Here is a 21,002-nt window from a genome sequence, read left to right on the forward strand (position 1 = left end):
GACTGCAGAATAAAGCCACTTACTAAAGTTAGGAGCACATGTCAAACTGAAGCTTCCTCTGCACCCATCTTCCTTAACTTGCAGGTGCCTGGCTGTCTGTCGACTCTAACGAGTTTGATTTCACGTGTTCGCTGGAGTGTGGGAGACTTGTGCTGCATTCAGGAATACTGGGAAATTTGGCATACATCTTTTAGTGTACAATAGCGAATTCACAGTCTGAATGTCTACGTCTTAACTGAGGGGCCGTAGTGGAAGAAGAACTGAGATCTGATACTAATTGTGATTTAGAAACACCTGCAGTATAAACACAGTTTCACAGATTAAAGATGAGCTGATTTATCGAAATCGCATCAAGGTTTGACAGTGTCATTTAATTTTAAAGTTATTATTGGCAATGGAGTAAAACTCTTGGCACTGTGCCAACACTAGTTATACTTGACAGCCAATGAATTTATCTAAGCATATGAAGCAGCAACGTCAACAGCATGTGTGATCGCTGAACACATAACTTGTTGATGTTGTGCCATTTTGCTGCCATTAAACTCAAATTACTGGCATTAAAATTCCCTCTGTTTATTACACACAGGTTTGAGCCAATGTGTTGTGATGAAGCTGTATATTTTGGTTTGGCTTAATTTAAGATACTTGCGCAAGAAAAATCTAAGTATGGCAATACTTTACCATGCTTCTGGAGAGAACAATATGCAAAGTCATAGCAATGTCAGCAATTGTTCTATAATTGCTCAGAGACCCAGACATAAGGCATTATATTTCGAGGCTTTTAAACAAAATGTGCAGCAAGAGTAATATATGTGTGATCATTAAGTAATGTGAACTCAACCAGCATGGTGACAAACCTTTCATAAGCCTGACCTTGAAAACAGCATTATGCGACATAATCTTTTAAGTATCTAAAGTGATTCAGCTGCTAAAGTATCAACAATGATTCAGCTCTTGAATTAGTCCCCTTCATTCCCACTCTTTGCTATGCACATGTGACCTCTGGGAAATCATTTTGGCACTGTCTTTTAGAGTTTTTTTTACAGAGAAATGCTGGACCCCACGCTCACTTCTGATGGAGAATGCTTTTGAATACAAGTGGATAATCAGACGCTAAGATGTCCTTTTAAAAAACAAAGCTTTTGACAGTTTTCAAAGAGTATGTGTCTATCTGCTCGGACGAGAGATAATCTTCTAATAGTACACGGCGCACTTATCTATAAAGAGTGGGTTTATTTTGAGCAATTTGAGTTGACAAGAAAAATGTGAAACCTTTGTGGCGTTTTACTTTGAAATCCAAACACAAAATGATTCTTTAAAGCAGAAGTCATTTTGGAAAGTAGGAAATAGAACATCCTGAAAAATGCTGCAGTTAAGATTCTTTCTGAAACAGACATATAGTATTTCCTCTTTTTTATGGGCAAACAACCAATTAAGGATTTGTTTTCACTCAGCAAGTCAATCTCATTGTGATGATTTAAGCGTGTTTAAAACTCCCAAATAAAGAAGGGTGTAAAGGGGTGTACTCTGAGAAAATGCCTGTCTAAACTGAGCCTTCAATATTTTATTTCTCTATCTATGCACGCGCCGCCTATAGTCGTCTCACCATGGGTATCAATTTACCTTAATTAAATGAAATTATCGAACACTACTTAGCTGCATAGTGAGACTTTACCATCCCGTAAAATCAAACACAGCGAGAGCCAAATAATTCTGTTAGAGACAGATACTGAGAAGAGGGATAAAATGTAAAAAAGAAACATAAAAGAATCTTCCCACAACACTTTGAATGTGAGGCTTTCGTGAGAACGCAGAAAACAAACTAAGTAAACAATTGTTTGTCTGCTCAGCGACTAAACAAGGAGATATCTTTGTGTTTGATTTTCATGTTTTCTCTAGGTCTGTCTCCTCCGAATAAAGGATTGTGGCTACTGAGCTGACCCATGAAGCCAACAAAGCTTTTCAGAAATAAATCCTTGGGATTCTTACCAAAGCTCACGGTTTGATCTTTGCCGTGGAAACGCATGACTATTTGAAGTGTGTTTCGTCGAGGAAACAGTTTGGGACTTTTTTGTTCTGTACTTTGTGTTTGAACAGAATCATGTATATTTTTCTCCCTTTTATTGCTGAAAAAAATCCATTTATATGACTGTCCAGATTATCAAATGTTGCACACACACATAAAAATAGATCTGATACATGTCAGAAAAAAGTGGACACAGTGCATTCCACTGTCAACTTGCGTGACAAGAGTAAGCAGTCTTTGTCATGTGTACATCAAAGATGAACCTTCCATTAAAGGCCTCCCTCCCTCTTACTTCCTGTCCCAGACTTCAAACACAGCCTTGAAGGTGCATGGCTTCTGGGCCGCTTCCTTACCTCGTCCTGAAGTTAGCCGGGTGTGGATGCCCGTCATACAAAGATAAAAAGTCGTATTCCTCCTCCACGGCGAAAGATTGAAAAACTATATGAATCCTGCTCCCCTCCTCGGCAACAATCACCCAGGTACAGTTCGCTCCATTTGGATATCCGTACGGAAACCCGGGGCTTTCTATCGTCCCATTCCTCCCTTTTAAAGTGCCTCCGCAAGTATGGATAAAACCTGGAAAGAAAGGAAAACACACAGTCATTATCAAACGCACAGCGTGTATGACTCCATTGAGGAGACAGAAACAATAAAATGCTCTTCAATACATGGAAGAAAATGAGTCAATTGTAGAGATCCTTGCAGAAAATGTGTTGTACTTTGCCTGGTGCACACATCCAAGCAGCAATAAATAAACAGAATGGCTCCAAAACTTTTAAATAGGCCTGTACAGATGCTATTCAAAGTAACAATTGTATTGTAACAACTGTGTGCACACTGTAAAGTCCAGGTGCAATATTTCTTCAACTGAGAACAAATTGTTTGTAAAAATCCACATTGTTCTCAGCTGGCAGAAGCTAAGAGGGAAATCTGGCAACAAGCTGCAGAGCCACGTTTTGTGTTTCCATTTACTTTTTTAGTTCCCATTGTTATAAAAAAAAGAATAGTCTGTAACAAATACTGCTGTCATTATGGAAGAAACTGCATAACTGAGGGCTACAGTGATGTTTTTGAAATAGTATATCGAACAAAAAGCTATTGATTACTGCCCAAGTGGGTCAGAAAGCCGCCAGAGACGAGCAACAAGCAAGGTCTTTCAATTTTGTGCCACTAGCCCTTAACACTCACTTTCACTGCCCACACAACATATATCTTTGCACCTTGCTGCACTGGTTTGCTGAAAATCAATACCCTTGACATATTAGGTTAAGCATTATACTATCATTCTCAAACTGCAATAATCTGTTTGCTTGGCTAACCTTTGATGTTAATGTAAATGAGCAAATGGGCCACAGCTAAGTAACTGTAACTCAAACACATATACAAGCCTAATCTGTCTCACTCGCGCACAGACCTTTACAATACACCTTTCCTCACACAATCACAGCTATCCTTTCACATCTCCCCATCCAGCATACGTCCTCCCACACGTAAACACAATGTATGAACTCGCTCCCATACACAGTGTCACACTCCACGAAACAAAAAACAGAAGGGACTTTTTATATGAGGTTATCTTGCACGTTGTCTAATGAAATGCAAACTTAATTAAGATGCATGGTTTGCCCCCCCCCCCCCCGCACAATTTACTCCTAGTGTAATTAGCTTTTCACACTTGGTAGGTAAAGGATGTTTTGCATAGTGTTGGCCATACATACGCACTGCAGTATGTGGAAACAAGCAAAACACAAAGATCACTCTGCAGCTATGCAACTGAAATGGCTTCGAACTACAAAAACAGTGGTAATCTTTCCTGATGATATGCACGCCTTCTTATAAACTGATATTAGCAAACAAAATGTTTAACTCTGAGACAAACTGACAATTAATTTCCCTCTTGTCAAGCTGTTTCATTAGTTTTGGACAAAGCCTCCCAGCTGTTTATATTTCACAAAAAACAACTCTGTTATCACAAATATGATAATTCTGTGGAAGATCTTTCCACAATCTTTACATCTTGCAATACCTTCAGGATATTATCCTCACAGGGTTCCTGACCCAGAGTCCCTGACAGTACAGTATATCTCCACCTATTGTCCAGATAACTGACCTGCCCCTGAGACCTATATCCAGTGATCTAGTGGCCTGCCCTCCTTATGGATCCAGTTATGGATACGGTATATCTCGTGCCCATAAAGGTTTATTATGTGTCACCTGGTGATAAGCTGCTGCTCTACATTCAGTGGGGGGGGGGGGGGGGGATATTGCCCTGGTTTGTTGCATGTCTAAGTTGCAAATATTCTTACCATTCAGCCATCAGGGTAATCATCATCAAATTTGCAGAATTGATGCGCTGCCTACAGGGGCAACACGATCCAACCTGTGACATGATGCATGATTGCTGCTTTCAAGTGCTCTCAGGAATATCGGATTTACCAGGAAAGCCCTCGTCACTGATCTAACAAAGTTGTCCGTATGACTGTAAAAGCGTGGATGTGTAATTGCAGTTTGACCAACAGTTACTATGATATTAGTTATTGCTTAGTGGTTGTACATACGGGTGTTGTCGCATGTTTCTATTTTCAATGATCATTTATCATAAGTTGTCATGCATACTTTAATGAACTGAAATAGAGCCCACCTGTTGTGTATGGCCCACGTTGCCTTCGTTTTTATAAAATGAAAAGAGTCACCAACATATTTTTGTGGCAGCTTGTGCTTGTGGTTCCAACTAAAAGCAGTTTGACAGGGTGAAGTCAGAGCTAATGAAGAGCACTAGAAGAGAAGATCCACGCCCACACCGACTATCTAAAATGGCCTTGAAAAAAAAAAAGGTTTGACGAAAATATGTCCATTACTGAAAAAGAGCCCACCTGCAGTTGCTGCTGTAGATATGCAGTTTAGACTTAATTCACTTCAGTAAAAGCAGACGGATCCAATCATTATGACAGAAATGCACAACAACACACTATTTGAATACTGATGTACAGCTTCAGTCTATTGTTGATCTTGGAAAGTCACCTCTTCCATTTTTATGAGCGTGATCATGAAAATATTTTTCAAAAGCCAAAATTTCATATCATGGCCATGGCCATGGGATGATGCAATTGCACTAAATATCAGTAACGCTGGCAGCAACAAAGATGTATTCAGTGAGCTTTTACAAGGAGTGCTACTCGGCAGGAAACAGTTGTATAACGTCTTCCATGTCTCTGGAGGGAAAAAACATCATAATGTCGTCAAGGTTACCTGGAAAATGTTGATACTAAATTGCTGGAATAACCCTTCAAATGCTGCAAAATGATTACTACCAACGCCTTTCTTGATTTGATGCGTATTAGGGTGAGACTGTTAAAACAGCCAAGGAAAAAATACATGAGACATGCAGTTTGAATCACTGCTGCATAACCATGAGCGCAAGTCAAGTAAACTAGACGTGAGCTGTGAAGAGGTTACCACAGAACAACTTAAACCTGGGGCAAGCCTGGCTGAGGATATCGACGGAGCACAGAGAGAATCCACCTCAACCTTGTGCGGGGCTCAGAAGCAGCCACACACTCTTGTATCAGATTCATTCTTTTTTGTCCCCTGTGGAGGAAACGAGTAACCATAGCCTGCACACAGAAATGGTATTTAACGAAAAGGTATAAACAAAACAGGAACATAACAACAACAACCCAAGTCTATTAAAGTGTGCCGAGGCCATTTGAAGCGTTTATGACTGATGGCACAAAGCTGCTCCGAAAGCTCTTCACAGATTGGTGGCCTGTATCTGCAGCCAGAGGGGAGGAGGGCGAAGCTTGAGCTGAGCGAGAGGCCGAGGACGTGTGGTCAGTGGTCTGCGAGTGGTGGCAGTGGTCAACGAGAGCTGGCAGATTGGGAGTGGAGAGGCCAATTATGTCAGGAGCTTGTTTCAATTGGGGAGGGTGAGCATGGTGAAGTAGCAGGTGGCACAGTTACAGGAGGACAGGCTTCAATGACGCTTCAGTACAGAAGAAGCAGGATGTGGGGTTTTGACCGAGAGAGCCCTACGTTTGTGGATGGCAGAGAGTCTTCGTTGCCTGTGCTGTGGCGATTCAAAGCTCAGTTTTTTGTCCACGATGGTGCAGATGTACTTAAAGCTCTCCACCATCTCCGGGCCGTTAATGAAAGTGTGGCAAAAAGGGGCGGTGAGTTTATTGCGGGTGTCAAAGATGAGCTCCTTTGTCTTGGTGATATTGAGGAGGAGGTGACTCTCTGTGCACCACGCGGCGAGTATGGCTTCCTCATCAGAATGTTTGAAGTATTCTGCAATGCAAGAGGGGCTGAGGCAGCCACAGAGTGTGTAAAGAGAACACAGAACACATTCTTGGGGAGCTTCGATGTTGACGCTAATAATGGGGGATGTAGTGGTACCCACCCTGACGGCCTGGGGTCTGTCACTGAGGAACCTGTGGATCCAGCGGATTGCTGATCATCAGATGCCGTTGAATAGTATTATAGGCAGAGCTAAACATCTTTAAACACAGGACCCTGGCATAGTAGCCGGGGGAGTACAGGCGTAGGGGGGAGAATGTGAAGGAGGCATGCCACAGCTTCCTCTGTCCCTCTCTTGGCCACTCTCATGTGCAGCAAGGATAGCCCCCATAGAGCTCTATTAGTCCCTGAAATATTTCAGTGTTTGTCAAGCAGTAGATAACTTATGTTCAGAGTAATGCTGTTTGTGTGAACTGCTTAGCAATGTTTGTGTGGCTGATTGTTCTGATGCCCTGAAGACGACGGAACAGATGCTCATTGCAGAGATATTCATTTCCCTCTTTCCACCTTTCTCCCTCGTTCTCCTTCTAAGATCTATGTATTCCTTTCATCCTTCAGTATCACCGTCTCTTCATCTAACTCAATTTTCTTGTTATATGCCTATTCAGCCAATTGCCCCCGCCCCCATCTTTTGCCCCCCTTGTTTTTCCTTTTATTTCCATAAGCTGTCCATTATGGATTGCAATCCCTCCTCTTCAATGCTGTGAATCACATGAGCTGGAAATATGTTAATCACTGTCATCGCCATAAGAACTGCATCTATGAAAAGAAGATTGTTGTAATCATTCATCTTCAACAGAAAACCTGACGGAAAACAACATGATGTGCTTAACTGTACAGGATAGCGGACATGCATTAAATCCCTTTACCACTTACACCTGCAGTGTGTCTTCTTTGAATTCCACGGTCATCCCTTGCCTGTTCCGACCTCTATCATCGCTTCAATTGTGAAACGCACTCCCCGGGGTTTTCTCCGACCCCGTGTTAGCGCCGTGCTGCAACACCGACCATAAATTGTGATGAGAAACCAAATTAACAACATGCTGTGATTGCACAGTGGGGAAAATGCGGTTCAGAAATATGAATCAGTATCATAATGCACAAGTCTGGAAAGAAGACGGGCCTCAGCAGGCAGCCAGGCTGGCTGACAGACAGCTCAAGAACAGTCCCAGCTGTTCCTCAAATAGTTACATTTACCCCTGGCCTTTCAGATATGCACACAAATACTACATTTTCACCGCACCACACCGTTGATGCTTGTACCCAATTGTTATGCTTGCCGAGCAAAACGCAGACAGCAAAAAGGCAGTTGTCTCCCACCCTGATGAGATTTCTGAGGGGATTTGTCTCTTTGTCAGTTTGAATTGAACGTGTGCATGTTTGTGTGTGATTACATGCATACTTATATGTGTTGTTGGCCTTGCAGAGCTTTCCACTAATGCAAAGGGTGAAACAAGACTACCGAATGTGATTATCTCTTCCTTGCTCAGGGAATACAGAGGTTTTGAGCAGAATGAGCCAGGTAATGAACCACAGTGCCGTACACTCTGTAGAAGGAGAATAAGATTGATTTTGAAGACAAAATACATTGTGCATCATATATTGATCATGTAATTTGTTGCAGGCTAAATACATTATTTAAGGTTTATGAGAGGCAACATTTTGGCTTTCCAGTGCATGAGCAAGTGTCGGAAGGGACAAGTGCCCCCTAAAGAAGTAAACAGCCAACACGTTGTCCTCCAACATTAATGTAGATTTGTAGCTGGGCCATAAAGAGAAATGAGTATCTGCAGTAGAGAGAGTGGAGGAGGAGTCATTTACTGGCATCCAAATTATTGTGAGTGACAAACAGCCCATTGGGTAATGGATGATTGCTGATGGGTATGAAAGATTGCCCATCCCAATCGACTATTTTTGAACAGAGCATGATTAAACGGGCTTGGAAAATAAACATTCACAGTATGACCCGCTCCCTTCAGGTAATTGCTTCAGGATCTCACAGGGCAGATTTAACTGGCAGACAAACTCTTTTCTTCCCTCTGGCAGTGAAACTGTTGAATTTTGAGGAAAGACTGCAGCACTTGCGTGGTTTGGCAAATTTATGTTCCATTTGCTATATTGTCCTTAAACTGTATTGAATTTATCTGCCGTCTATTGTGCAGTGTTTGTCTTTTATCGACTGTCTATTGTCCATAGTTTATATGGCAGCCGGCATCTCCAAAACAATTTTTTCAACGAGACAATAAGGTTTATCTTATCTGACAAAACCCTGTGGCTTAGAGCAATCAGAGTGATATTGAAATGAAAGTGTTTGTGCCTTGATTAATGGCGTTCAATGTACTGGCAATAAAATAAATGTTGTAGCGCCCCCCCCCCCCCCCGTTGGAACAACGATGTATATTTTTCTCAGTATGGCATAAAGGTTGTGAATGAAAGACTTTTTGAAGACAGTTTGCTGTTGGGTTCTTCCTAAGTAACATTTCTAAACATTGCAATGTGTAGAAAAACAAAACAGTGAGAGGACATCAGCTGCAGGGCTCTATGTAAGGACATTAGGAGAGGTCTATTGGACACTGTAAATGGACTACCCAGGTCTACAGTGTCAGGAGAAAGGATGCTGCAACGTGAAATTGTTCCACTAGGTCACATTGGGTCACTTGGCAGATGCTTTCAACCCAAGTGACTTACATTTTTTACACATACATCTGGAACAATTTGGGGTTGGTTGTCTTGCTCAAGGACACTTCAACAAATGGACAAGAAGGGCCCGGGATTGAGCCGCCCTATGACCAATCGGCAACATGCTCTACCACCTGAGCTACTGCCACACCAGACACGATATATCACTTTGTAATCATACCCCTGGTGTTATTGCAGCCAATGTGAGCCTGTGTCACGCACCGAGCCCAAAGACAGCAGAGTAGAGGTGGACACACTCATGAGATGTTTCTGTTTCAAGGGCAATTACACTTCCTTTTATTTAAAAAGCTGAACATTTCACTGAGTGCTTCCTACTGCACAGTGGTATAATTCATACATATACATAGTTATTATTTACTCTATTATTACCACTTCTTATGAACCAGAGCCTGCCAGCTAAATAGCTAAGCCAGAATCTAGACAAACAGTGTTATATAGATAACATGCCCTTACGCCTTGTGCAATGTGTTGCTGAAATGTACCCTACAAGAGAAAGGGAAATAATAAGGAACATATAGATACCTCTAAATAAATAGTATGTCTTATATAATAGTGACAGTATAAGGATGCAGGGGTCTGTATGGGAGCTGTATGAATCAATGCAAACACTCGTGCTGTGTGTGCATTCACAACAATTTCAATAAATCAATGCATGATGAACTGAATAACTAAACAATAATAAAATGCATCATTTCAGAGTTTTAGAAAGAACTGAGCCTTGCTTTGAACCACACTCGGACCACCAGTTGATGTATGCAAAAAAAGTGTTTTGCCTTCACCCTTCATACATCACAGTATCTTTCTTCAAACAAATCCTGAGCCCAATATCCACAAGCCTACTGAGCTATGTGCTTTCAAGCTCCTCTTCTTGATTTATTTTTGGCATGTATTATTTTCTCTCTGCTTGATACTCCATTTCCTTGCGATTGACTGTGGCGCACGCTTAGTCAAGGACACCTCTTCTTCCGGATGGCATTTCATCATTGTTCATGATGATGGCCTATCACAAACAGAGGAGGAGGCAACAGCTGCACTCCTAGCAATCAAAGTTAAAGTACAAAAAACAACCTGCATTGATTTGCACCTGACCTTAAAGGTGAGTCAGCCAATATAGAGATATCCATCAGTGATGCCTGGTTACAGCGCACCGACTGGAAAGATAGAGCCCTTACCAAGCACAACAAAGGTCAACAAACATCCTGGCTTTATTTGCTGTAAAGTATCCACACCTCTTACAAAACACCACAAAGAGAAACAGTAGTGTTATACAAAGACACTCCCTTGAGTATTGATTTATACTGTCCAGAAAGAGGAAATTAGAATTAAAGAGTTTTTGAACATAACCATTGATCAAAGGAAATGTGCAAGGCAGTAAAAAAATGACACCTTTTGTTACTTGTCTGCTGTCATCCCTTCAGATCATGAATCTTCAGGGTCTGCCCCATTTCAAATCAGAGCTGCTGCAGCACTTAGGTGTCATATTTGGCGGTAATTTGGTTTTTAGAAATCCAAGCACTTTCTTTCTTAGATCTATGACGAGCTGTACTCCGAGCAACAGACATAAAATATGGAGGTGAGAGAAAATAATTTTTCATCAGCACAACCAGGAATACAACAATGATGACTGCAAGGATTCAGGCAGCAACCTTAGCAGACAGAAATCTTAAATTGATGTCCCCAGAGAGAAGGATTTTATCTGCATGGCTGTGCTGCACCCTCACAACTCAGACTGATAGAATGTGCATTATCGCAGCCCCTCACTATGCTTGTCTGCATGCTTGATGAAAGGGAAATGGGCTCCATACAACAGAAACAGAAAAAGGGCTTTCTAGAGAATGACTATTGCCTCATGAGTGTGTCACTGCAATTTGGAAAAGGGCTCTGAAATATTCCATTTGGTGGTTTTAAATTGCCAACCACTGAGGTGAGAAATAGTAAAATCAAATACACTGCCACACTGAGACACAGCTGGCACAAAACAAATACACACACCAAACACACACCGTTGCACAAGGAAATAACAGAAGTTGTGCGTCTGAATAGCCAAGTGTAATAACTGTTTCCCAGCGTCTGCATGCTGCTGGTGCTTTACCCATCCCAGCAGATACAGTATTTTATGGCTAGACACCAATACCTCCTCAAAGTGCTACTGAGCCATATTGCACCTGATGCCAGGCTACCACTGAGAGAGCTGCTGTACAACAGGAAACTGGGAGCCAACAACGCATTATAGGACGCCTGTCTCTCTAGCATCCAATCTTCCAAACAGACAACAACATCAACACTTCACTTTCCCTCGAAAAAGGGAAAGAGAAAGGGGCACAGAACAAGAATCTGTCTATTTCTATCGAAATACAAAAACAGAAGCTGAAACAATACTCGACTGTTTCGCTTTCCAAATAGAAAACATCTTCTTCCACTTAACAGCCTGCTCACATAGTGAGGACGTGTTTTTCAAAGCACCACATGGAACCACTTGAAACTCAATCGCAAACTTGCAAACCGCCTCATAACCATTTAGCTGGCCGCAGATTCTCCAGACAATTGTTGCACCAGATCTTTACATGCCACCATGGTCCACCGACGGGAAAGAGAAGTAATGGTGGCGGGAGTTTACTTGCAGACGGAGAGATGTGGATCTCACCACCCACAGGCAAAATGTATTTGCACGTGTTTTGGGAGTTTCCCATCAAACATTTGTACGACCTGTTAGATCACATGAATTAATGGATAAGAATTGAACATTACTTTGTCACGCCAACCTGCAGCCTATGTTAAATACTTAAAATTCAGTTTGTGGCTGTAAAACACCAAAAGGTATTGTGAATCAATTATACTAATTATATTAATAAACATTTTGTATTGTTTATTATTAGTAATAATGGCACTACTTATTCTGCCAATCATTTTCTCTACTAATAAATTGATAATTTTGTCTACAAAATGTCAAATAATTGTGAAAAATATTTTATAATTTGGCACAGCCCAAAATGATCTCTTCAAAAGTCTTGTCAACAGTCCAAAAGCATCATCCTCTGCATCATCCCCTTGTTTAGTTTTTTCCCCCTCACAAATTAATGTATATTAGACCCTCGTCCTTCCCCCTCCAGAGAGAACAGGGAGACAGAGGACACAAGTGAGCTATACTCGTCCTACAATACAATAGAAAATATACTTGTTTTATAACAAAAATACATTTTGCAATACAAGTACACGCACAGATCTCGGATTAAAAAGACAACAAAAAATAAAAAAACGCAGCATTTGTAACACTAATTGCATGTAGGTGGCACAATAAAGGAGCTATTACTTTACCATCTATTACTGCTACTGTCAACGCTTTTAGATTTTAGAAGTGCAGGTCTAAAACTGTCACTGCAGTGAATATTGGCTGGCAGCTTCTTCATCTCAGTGACACTGTCTGTCCTTGATAATGCTCTTATGACCAAAAGTAGACTTGGTTTTAAACTGAAACAGAGAAAAAGATGGATGAATAAGTGCTTTGATAAATGCAGCTCCACAGGCCAGGGCTAAAGGCCATTTCACACAGCATGGAACCTAAAGATCTAGTCAATAAGTCAATCGATTACTATGTGTTTTTTTTCACATGTTGAAAATACGCCGCATGTGGGATCCCATTAACGTTACTTTATTCCATACAGAAGAGGCCAAGTCAATTGTTAAATTCACAGCAATGTGAAGAAATCAATATTTTCCAACGCTGCTGATCTGAGAGCCTCTCACAGGCAACCGAGATTATTTGGTTTACTCGTCTGGGTCTATTTTCTAACTAGATGGAATGCGCAGTGCTTCCTCCTCAACACTGACAGCAAAGTGGTGTAGTTGAGAGTCTGAACATGTATCTGTTAAGCTATCCGCACCTACCATTTTAATTGCTGTGAAATATGCTGTGGAATCACAGCAGCCTCCGCTAAGCAGTCTACCTCCTCAATTACCTTCACATCACCCCACTTTGTTTCCATGGCCATGCTTCGCCCCTGCCTGCTCTCCTGCCACATGTCAAAAATCCAGCCTACTGCCACAGAGACAACCAAGAACAGCAGTGGACACTGCAGGGGGAAGATTCATGAAATGACATGAGCAACAGGTTATACACTCAATAATGCTGGAAATATGGTATACTGTGGATACATTAATGGAACAAAAGTATCCAACGGTATAACTATTATTGGGCTTCAATGAACACATGTGGGGTTTTACATGTAGTAATTGGTTTATTAGTTAAATCTCACTTAAAAGGAATGCTTTGCTGCATTTAATTTCTCTCCTACTAATTAATTAGTTAACACTTGTGCTGTTGCATAAATACATCTCAACTACAATGTATTTGCAAATGGGCACATTTTAACCACTGCATGGATAAGGCCAAATACATGAATACAGTATTATCCGTGGATACCTTGAAACCTCCACCTAAGGTGCAGAAGACAGTCCACCTTGAATCTGTAGCTTTGACTCTGGAAGCAGCCGCTCCTCAGCCTATTACACTTAATCTCAACAAACGGTGAACTACTTTTCTTCCTGAAGACAAGATATTGCCAATCTCTCTCCCTCAAGAGTACTGCTTATATTAAAACTGACACCTGAGAAGAACTGACTTAATCAGAACCAGCAAACTATATCCGACCTTCGCAGGAACCTGTCAGCAACATCTCAGAGCCTGGCCCAGGCCTAAAGCCACGGGCGAGAGGCCCGTGGGTGAACTGAGTGTTACTTTGGTACTCCACTAGGGCTATCCAGTGAGCTGTCAGAACTAAAAGAGGCATCAGGAATCTGAGGAGTCAAATTGTTACTGTTCCAAGTTCCTGTATCCTGGGAAATTCGATATTGTTCCCTCCAGTTACGTATAACCTTAATTGAACTCACATTAAGATTAAAACCTCTTTTATAAGCGAAACCTAGCCAAGAAAGTGTCAAATAGCAGCATCCAACACATAACAGGACAACAACATCAAATCACAGCGGCAACAATAGAAGCAGCAAAATACATCACATCAACAAGGTCACATGTTTGTTAGTTAATTGAAGCAAATGCAGTGACCACTTCCACTTCTAAGTTAAAATCATTTAAAGAGATAAGGGTCTTTAGTTTGCGCTTGGCCTGCAGATCTTTCCAGGAACAGGGACTGTAGTGGAACAGCCTATGTGCTCATAGAAACTGGTTCCAGTTGAACTCAGGTAATTTCTTCTGCCGTTGTGGAGGTCAAGAACCTGAGGGGCAGTGGGATAATGCCGCAAAGTCCCTGTAGATAGTGCATAATTACACAGACAAATTGTAATCCTGATTAGCCCCAGCAGCCTTTCCAGCCTGTTTACATAATCACATTGAGAGAAAGTCTTCATCAAGGGCTCAGTGGCCAGATTACTGCCTGTGCAGAACCCTACTGATTACCAGCAATTAGTGACTGGCTTAAATAGAGTTTAAAAAAAATCACAAATAGGCCTACATTTGAACAAATTATAGAAGTTTTTTTGGAGAAATACAGTGTAATCATAAGAAACAGTGGTGGGACACAACAGATGGACAATTATTAACAATCTGTTCACTGTCATTAATCGTCGGCTGTCATTTGACGTGCTATTGTCAGCGCGGGAAACAGGCCAGTGCCTGGGTGATCCGATTGTCCTCTCCTGAGGTGTCCCTCCAACTTCCCATGACGATCATGTCCCCTCCTGCTTTTCATTATCAGGGCACTGCTACTGTCTTGTATAAAGACTGAAACTGGATATTTGAATAAATTCCGATCTGCAAAGTACCATTTGAAATGGATATAAAGATAAAGTAGCGGGCATTCATCAGTTTCAATGAGAAACATTCGAATGCCCATAAACAATTTAAAGGGCAGATCAAGCTGTGGCCATAACATCATAGCTCTGCTCTCTCACATTATATTATCCTCCGCCTACACCAGCATGTATCATAAGACTGGGGCGCTCTCTGCTTTGTGACTCTTTCATTATTGTGAACTTGACTGATTGTCGTCCAGTTGATGGATGGAGTGGGATCTTCATGGGAAAAAATGGCAGCTGTTGTGCCCAAGAGAAGATACAGTAAAGTGCTCAGTATCAGTGTTGGGGAATTCGATTTGTATTTGACCCAGGTCTTTTGCTCTATTTCAACAACAAACAAAAAACTGTTCCTGCAACTTCGCCTCCTAAATTTGTGTCTGTGTCAAGCAGTTTTTTAAGTTCCCGGAGGATTAGGTGACACAGTTGCAGTGGATGTCCTCAGATGTTTGGTGGTGGACTGCCGCAATGAGAACATATCATTATTTTAGTCAAAACATCACTGTGCAGTTTTATTAATTACAAAACTAAGTTGCTAAATGTCACGAAATGCCACTTTATAATATGGAGTGCCAAGAATCAGACAGGTGACTGAGATAACTTCGTGAACTGCGCACCACCCACGCACATGGATCCAAAAATAATCTAACATGAAAAAGAACCTCTATAGCTGTGTTGTACAAAGTTTGCTAGATAGAGGATTTTTTTTCTTTTTACAGCATCATTATCTTAGGAGCAGAAGCGAGTCACAGGCCAGATCTCTATCTTTTCACTTCTGCAAACATTGTGTCACCTGTCAGAACAGGGTAACTACAGGTGGTCCACGGTTCCTCCTGCTCGCCTTGGTCGGTGTCACTATTTCCTCTGCTCTTTTCCAACAGGAGACCCAGGCCTCTTCCTCATTCTCCTCCTTTTCCTCCCCCTCCTCAACAATCTATGGCTGGCTGGCTCACTAATAAGTAACAGAACTAGGAGGATTGGCAGCGGCCTCAAGGTTTGACATTGCCACAATGTGGGTGGTGAAGAAACAGCACTGTGCCCGACTCTGCTCGGCTCCACTTGGCTCATTCTTGGTGGGCGCTGCTACTCTGAATGCTGCACATCTCATCCACCCCCAATAGACAGACACGAGAATTACTCAGAGGGTGAACAATCTGCATGTAAATTGATATCTGTGAGTGCCCATACTCAGACAGCCAAACATGCATTTAACAGATAAACTGCCATGCATTCACATATGAAATGTCCCTCAATACACACACACACACACACACACATGCTCGTACACACAAACACATCGAGAATAAAAACATTTTGAGGGGTGGAATTGGATTTGCCTTTTTTCCTTTGGCTTTAATTATAGTTGGAAATAAGAATTTAACACAGCGAGTGTAACATTACAGAGCTTGTATGATACGCAAAGACAGAGAGTAACACACACACACACACACAGGCACACACGTATGCACAGTTTTATAATCCACATGTAACTTGCATTGCAAGAGAGCAACAAATTGTCAAACAATAAATGTCCTCTAAATGCTGTTTAAAATGTCAGTGGATAATGGATGAGCATATGGTGATTGCAGAGTGGTAAATAAGCAACAATTGCTTTGACAGATTTTATTTCAGTCGTTTTAAAAACTGTATAAAGTGACATTTCAGGAGCGATGAAACTGTCATCGGTCTGCATGAATGTAGCTGATGCATATAAGAAATACAATGGAATCAGCGGTTACCTCACCAGCTAGAGCGATTATTTAAATGGGCAGACCCCGAGAAAGAGCCACTAGAATACTAACAAGGCCACCTTACACCTGCCTGCACTGCCAAGTCCGATAAACACTAGTCGACAAATTGGTTCCACACTACTAATTGCGTCGGCCCCTTGAAACTGTTCCAGTAACGTTTCAGGGGAGACATTGGTCATGACGCAAATCCCACATAAATACTTGAAAACTCGACCCAGAAAAGAAGAAAAAAGGCGGACGGCTCTATAGCCTAAACAAATAAGATTCCCTGTTACATCCTATAGGCAATCTGCAGTACATGCACTTGCGCCTAAACATTTCACTAGTTAGCCTACTAAGCAAAGCAGCTCACGTAGGCTATTATAAGACGCGTAGGTTACCGCAAGAATATCTATTGAGCGACTCAGTCAAAGCCTGCATTGAGCGCCAAACTGGTGAAATGCGTCCCTTAAAAACTCTATCCAGTAAACCGTGGTAGCCTATTTTGCGCACGTCTGTAACGTTCCAGATTTTGATTTCTCGCACGCACGCATGCACGCACGCCTGCACACAATCACACACACACGCACACACACACACACACACTGGCACACCAAGCGCATCAGAAAACACAGAGGCTTGCTGCAGTGGCTCGTACCTTTCACACAAGTGAACATCAGCGAAAAGATGAGATTCCAAAAAACAATTCCCGTCCTAATCCGCATCGTTTTGGCTTGAACAAAGTCCCCTCGGCCACATTTAACGCATCTCCTGTTGAAAACGTCCCGTAGTTCAATAGATCCGTCGTAGTATCCGTCTCTGTAAATCCCCTTCATGTTCACAACTAACACATGTAACCTACAGCCTGTGTTTTCCTTCTGTTTGGTTGAAGTAGAGTCCCGTTCCCTGCTCAGAGGAGAAACAGGCAGAGCCGCCCGCCGCTATGTCAGCTGATGGGAGAGAAGTGAGCAAGACTGAATTTTAGAAGAGGACCACGGCAACCTGGACGAGGGCTCAACCATCTCTGCTGAGAGGGGCATCAAGTGTGAGCATCTCTGGTGGCGCGCTCTTGCGTCTGCTGTTCAACATCTTTCCTTTTTAATCCCTGTTAACCGGCTGAGGGCAGAGAGGAGTCTAGCCTATCTTTGACTGCTGCCTTTATCGATCGGCATTTGAACCACGCAGAGTGAGGGAGAATAGGTGGCGGGGAGGGGGTTGGTGGTGGTGGTGGTGTAGCGAGGAAGAGAGAGAGAGAAAGAGAGAGGGAGAGGGAGAGGGATCGTCCTGTGTAAGTATGATGTGGTTGATGTGTGGCTAACAAATCACGAAGTGGGAACAGTGAGGTGTGGGTGGCCAAGGGAGGAGGAGGCACGTCTTTATGGGAAGACTGTAAATTCCGAGGAGGAAATGAACTCTGTTAATGACAGCATGTGGTTTATGTGTGTGTGAGAGGGGGGGGGGGGGGGGTTGGGGGGTGTTAGGTGACTCTCAGACAGGCAGCATCCCGTCCCACGAGCTGATGAAAGAAATTCGCCTGGTAGGCAATCCCACCATAACTCTGATTTTCATTTTGGAGATCGAGCGGAGCTGTTATTGGGAGTGATGGGGACCGGGCAATTTGCAATGCAAAGACGGGATGATGACGGCGCAAAGCGCGGCTCAGCTGCAGTGGGGCTCTTCTGCCATCTAGCTTTGGAAGAGTCACCGACCTCTACTTCGAAACGGAGGGGAAGGAGGGGGGCGGGGGGGGGGGGGGGGGGGGGGGGGGGGGCAGTGAAGTGATAGGCCGTGATTGCACATAGAATGAACACCATTCAGTCTGTAACAGGATTTTCTGCAGATTCCAATGCGTGTATGGCTTTGCTTACCTTTTCATCAACATGGTCGCTATAGGTTCTTATTTAATCCAAACTAAAGTCTAGTAAAGTAAAGTTCTGAGAGCAGCAGCTTTGGAGAGATATCAGGTGAGGTTTAAATCAATTATGTGCGAGGCTTCTGGTTTGAATATTACCCACTTAATAATTGTCTCCGCAATGACATCCATTGAAATCCATATCATTTGGTAAGATTTATTAGCTTGAAGTCAGCAGGGCGAGTTCATAAGGAAACCTAATAAATGAACCCTGAGCCTCTCCTTGTGTCTGAGGGGAAGCCTATCAGACGCTATAGGCCTCCCGATAACTTACAGTGTGAGAGCTGTCCATGGTGCTGAAACCAGAACCTTTAAAACTTTAAACTAGAGAATCCGCTTGTGATTGCACCCACGTTTGTAAGGAAACTGACTTCTGGTTTCACCATATCTCACCAACAAATCATGTGCCTCATAAGAATGTACTGTTTATTAACACTTGTATATCAATCAGTTAATTGATTGACTGGATAAGCAAACCTACAGAGAAAAAAAAGATTGCCCTCTAAAGTGCAAATCGGATTTCTGTATTTTCATCTTTTTGTTTCTGTTCTGTGTCCAAGGTTAGTTGGCTCGGCAGGGTAAACCTCCCACCCCTGCTCTCCCATGGGAGGATAAATAGGAGAAAACAGCTTGATCCGGCTCTAATTATAGGCCAATGGGATTGTTGTCCTTGGGCCAAATATTCAGAAAACATACTTCACCCCACAGTTGTAATTGCAATGCCTTGAGATTTATTTGTGATGTTGTGCTATAAAGAAAGCACTTTTTCCCTAATTTGTGAATTGTGTTTTACTCTGTATTTATTTTGTGTTTGCCAGCTCAATGCAATGTATTGTAGCTCTTTGAGAAAGTCTTCATTTTACATGTTTCTGTGAGCAGCTTGATATTACTGTGATCTATCTCATTCTATCTATACAAACTGAATCGCTGCCACGTGAGTGATAGATATGTATCCTTCCTCCATCTCTCTATAGAGTTGTTTATCTGAATGGTTTATGCAGCTGAGGCAAACCACTGTGTATCTGCCAGTGTGAAGTGGAAGGTCCCTTATTCCCTCCTGGCATCAGGATTCTTCAGGTGTCTCCAGGCCCAGTGGACGCTGCTGGGAATGGATTGAGGCACCAGGCAGCTTGTCTTTACCACTGTAATCGACAGGTGGGCCCGGGAGAGTGGGCTCCAGTCGTATTGATGCCTTTCGCCAGCTCTCGCTTGCCGCTTGATGAGCAATCAGACCGTCTCTTCCCTGATCCTCCTGTTGTTTTGGTGTGCATTTCTGCACGTGTGTTATTGTGTGTCCATCTATGTAACAGTTCATACATGCCAAAGTGAACACCATTGGACATGCATACATGTGAGCAAGCCTGGTTGAGCATTCTTTGTGTATGGAGGCATCTTTGTGCAAACATTTGCATGCTTTAGCTTATCCTGAAAGTGAATTTACGTATTGAAATTGTCTTTGTTGCAGGCCACTGCATCAAAAAGATCTGAACCAGTTAGACAAACCAGCCATCCAACTAAACAGCCAGTCAGCTACTGCTACAGTAACTGCACCAGCTCTGTTGTCCCCTCGGGGACTCAGGCTGTTGTACTTGTGAATCTGGGCAACATGTTCTGATTAGCAGAGGCCATATATGAGAACTGATGCCTGGTGAGGTTTACGTGGGCCGAAGGTCTCCTGGTGTAACACGTGTTCCCTTCAGGGTTCTTCAGGGTTATACACTAAAATGTGTGTGTATGCCTGTTTAATGCAGATGCATGCTGTACGCCTCGGCATACATCTAAGATGAAATCTTCATGCTTGGGTTATATTTGCTTTGTGTGTATGCCTGTTTGCATGTGCATGTGCATGTGCAGCCAGGCCGTACACTTCGGCATACATCGAAGTTGAATCTTCACGCCTGGGTTATATTTCGCTTGTGTCTAGGGGCAAAGTGCAGCTGGCAGGGGGTTGATAGAGCAAGCGCCGGGGTCGGATTATCTGGCTTGACTTCCCCAGAGGAATATGTCTGGATCTGGCCTTTTCTCACATACTGCAGCTAATCCACTGTTGGGTTCTGCTGTTCCATTGCTCAGGGTCTGCTACCTACAGCACCCACGGGGGCACTGCTAAGGTGTGTGCAGGGGAAAAACTAGAGGGGAGATATCCTTGTGAGTAAGACGTTAGAGGTGGTCGGGATGGATTAATGTGTGATGAAGGGTATTAGGGGCATGGAAAAGATGGAGTCCAAACAAATGTCCATTTACTGTTTTGTGTTTTCCTTCGTGCTTGTGTGTACATGTGAGCACTATTAAGTAACAGATAATAAATAAAGTCATTCAGGCACCATGCTAATGTGGATTATCTTCGGTCCATTACAGTGCTTGGAGATAAAGATCAATGAATAATAGTTGAAATAGCGAAAAATGTAGAGGTTGGCTTTGAAATACATGGCGTGCTTTTCCCTTCATCCAGAATCAATTGCAGGGGTGTAACATGGATCTCACAATTACACAAAAGCGCACCTTCACATCTTATCGTGTAGCAGGTTAC

General features: G+C 42.6%; 1 protein-coding gene across 1 annotated transcript in view; it reads right to left on the bottom strand.

Moving 5' to 3' along the window:
* LOC306699603 (CUB and sushi domain-containing protein 3-like) overlaps positions 1-17,396 on the bottom strand; it is a gene marked incomplete at both ends in the record, with an annotated part of 199,653 nt that extends 182,257 nt beyond the window's left edge. The window contains 2 exons of the mRNA XM_079164257.1: positions 2,380-2,602; positions 17,219-17,396. Of these exons, the coding sequence (XP_079020383.1) occupies positions 2,380-2,602; positions 17,219-17,396 (401 nt within the window). The remainder of the gene's footprint in view (positions 1-2,379; positions 2,603-17,218) is intronic.
* Positions 17,397-21,002: the final 3,606 nt, after the last annotated feature.

This window comes from Pholis gunnellus (genome assembly GCF_910591455.1).
Source record: "Pholis gunnellus genome assembly, chromosome: 8".
Taxonomy (NCBI): domain Eukaryota; kingdom Metazoa; phylum Chordata; class Actinopteri; order Perciformes; family Pholidae; genus Pholis; species Pholis gunnellus.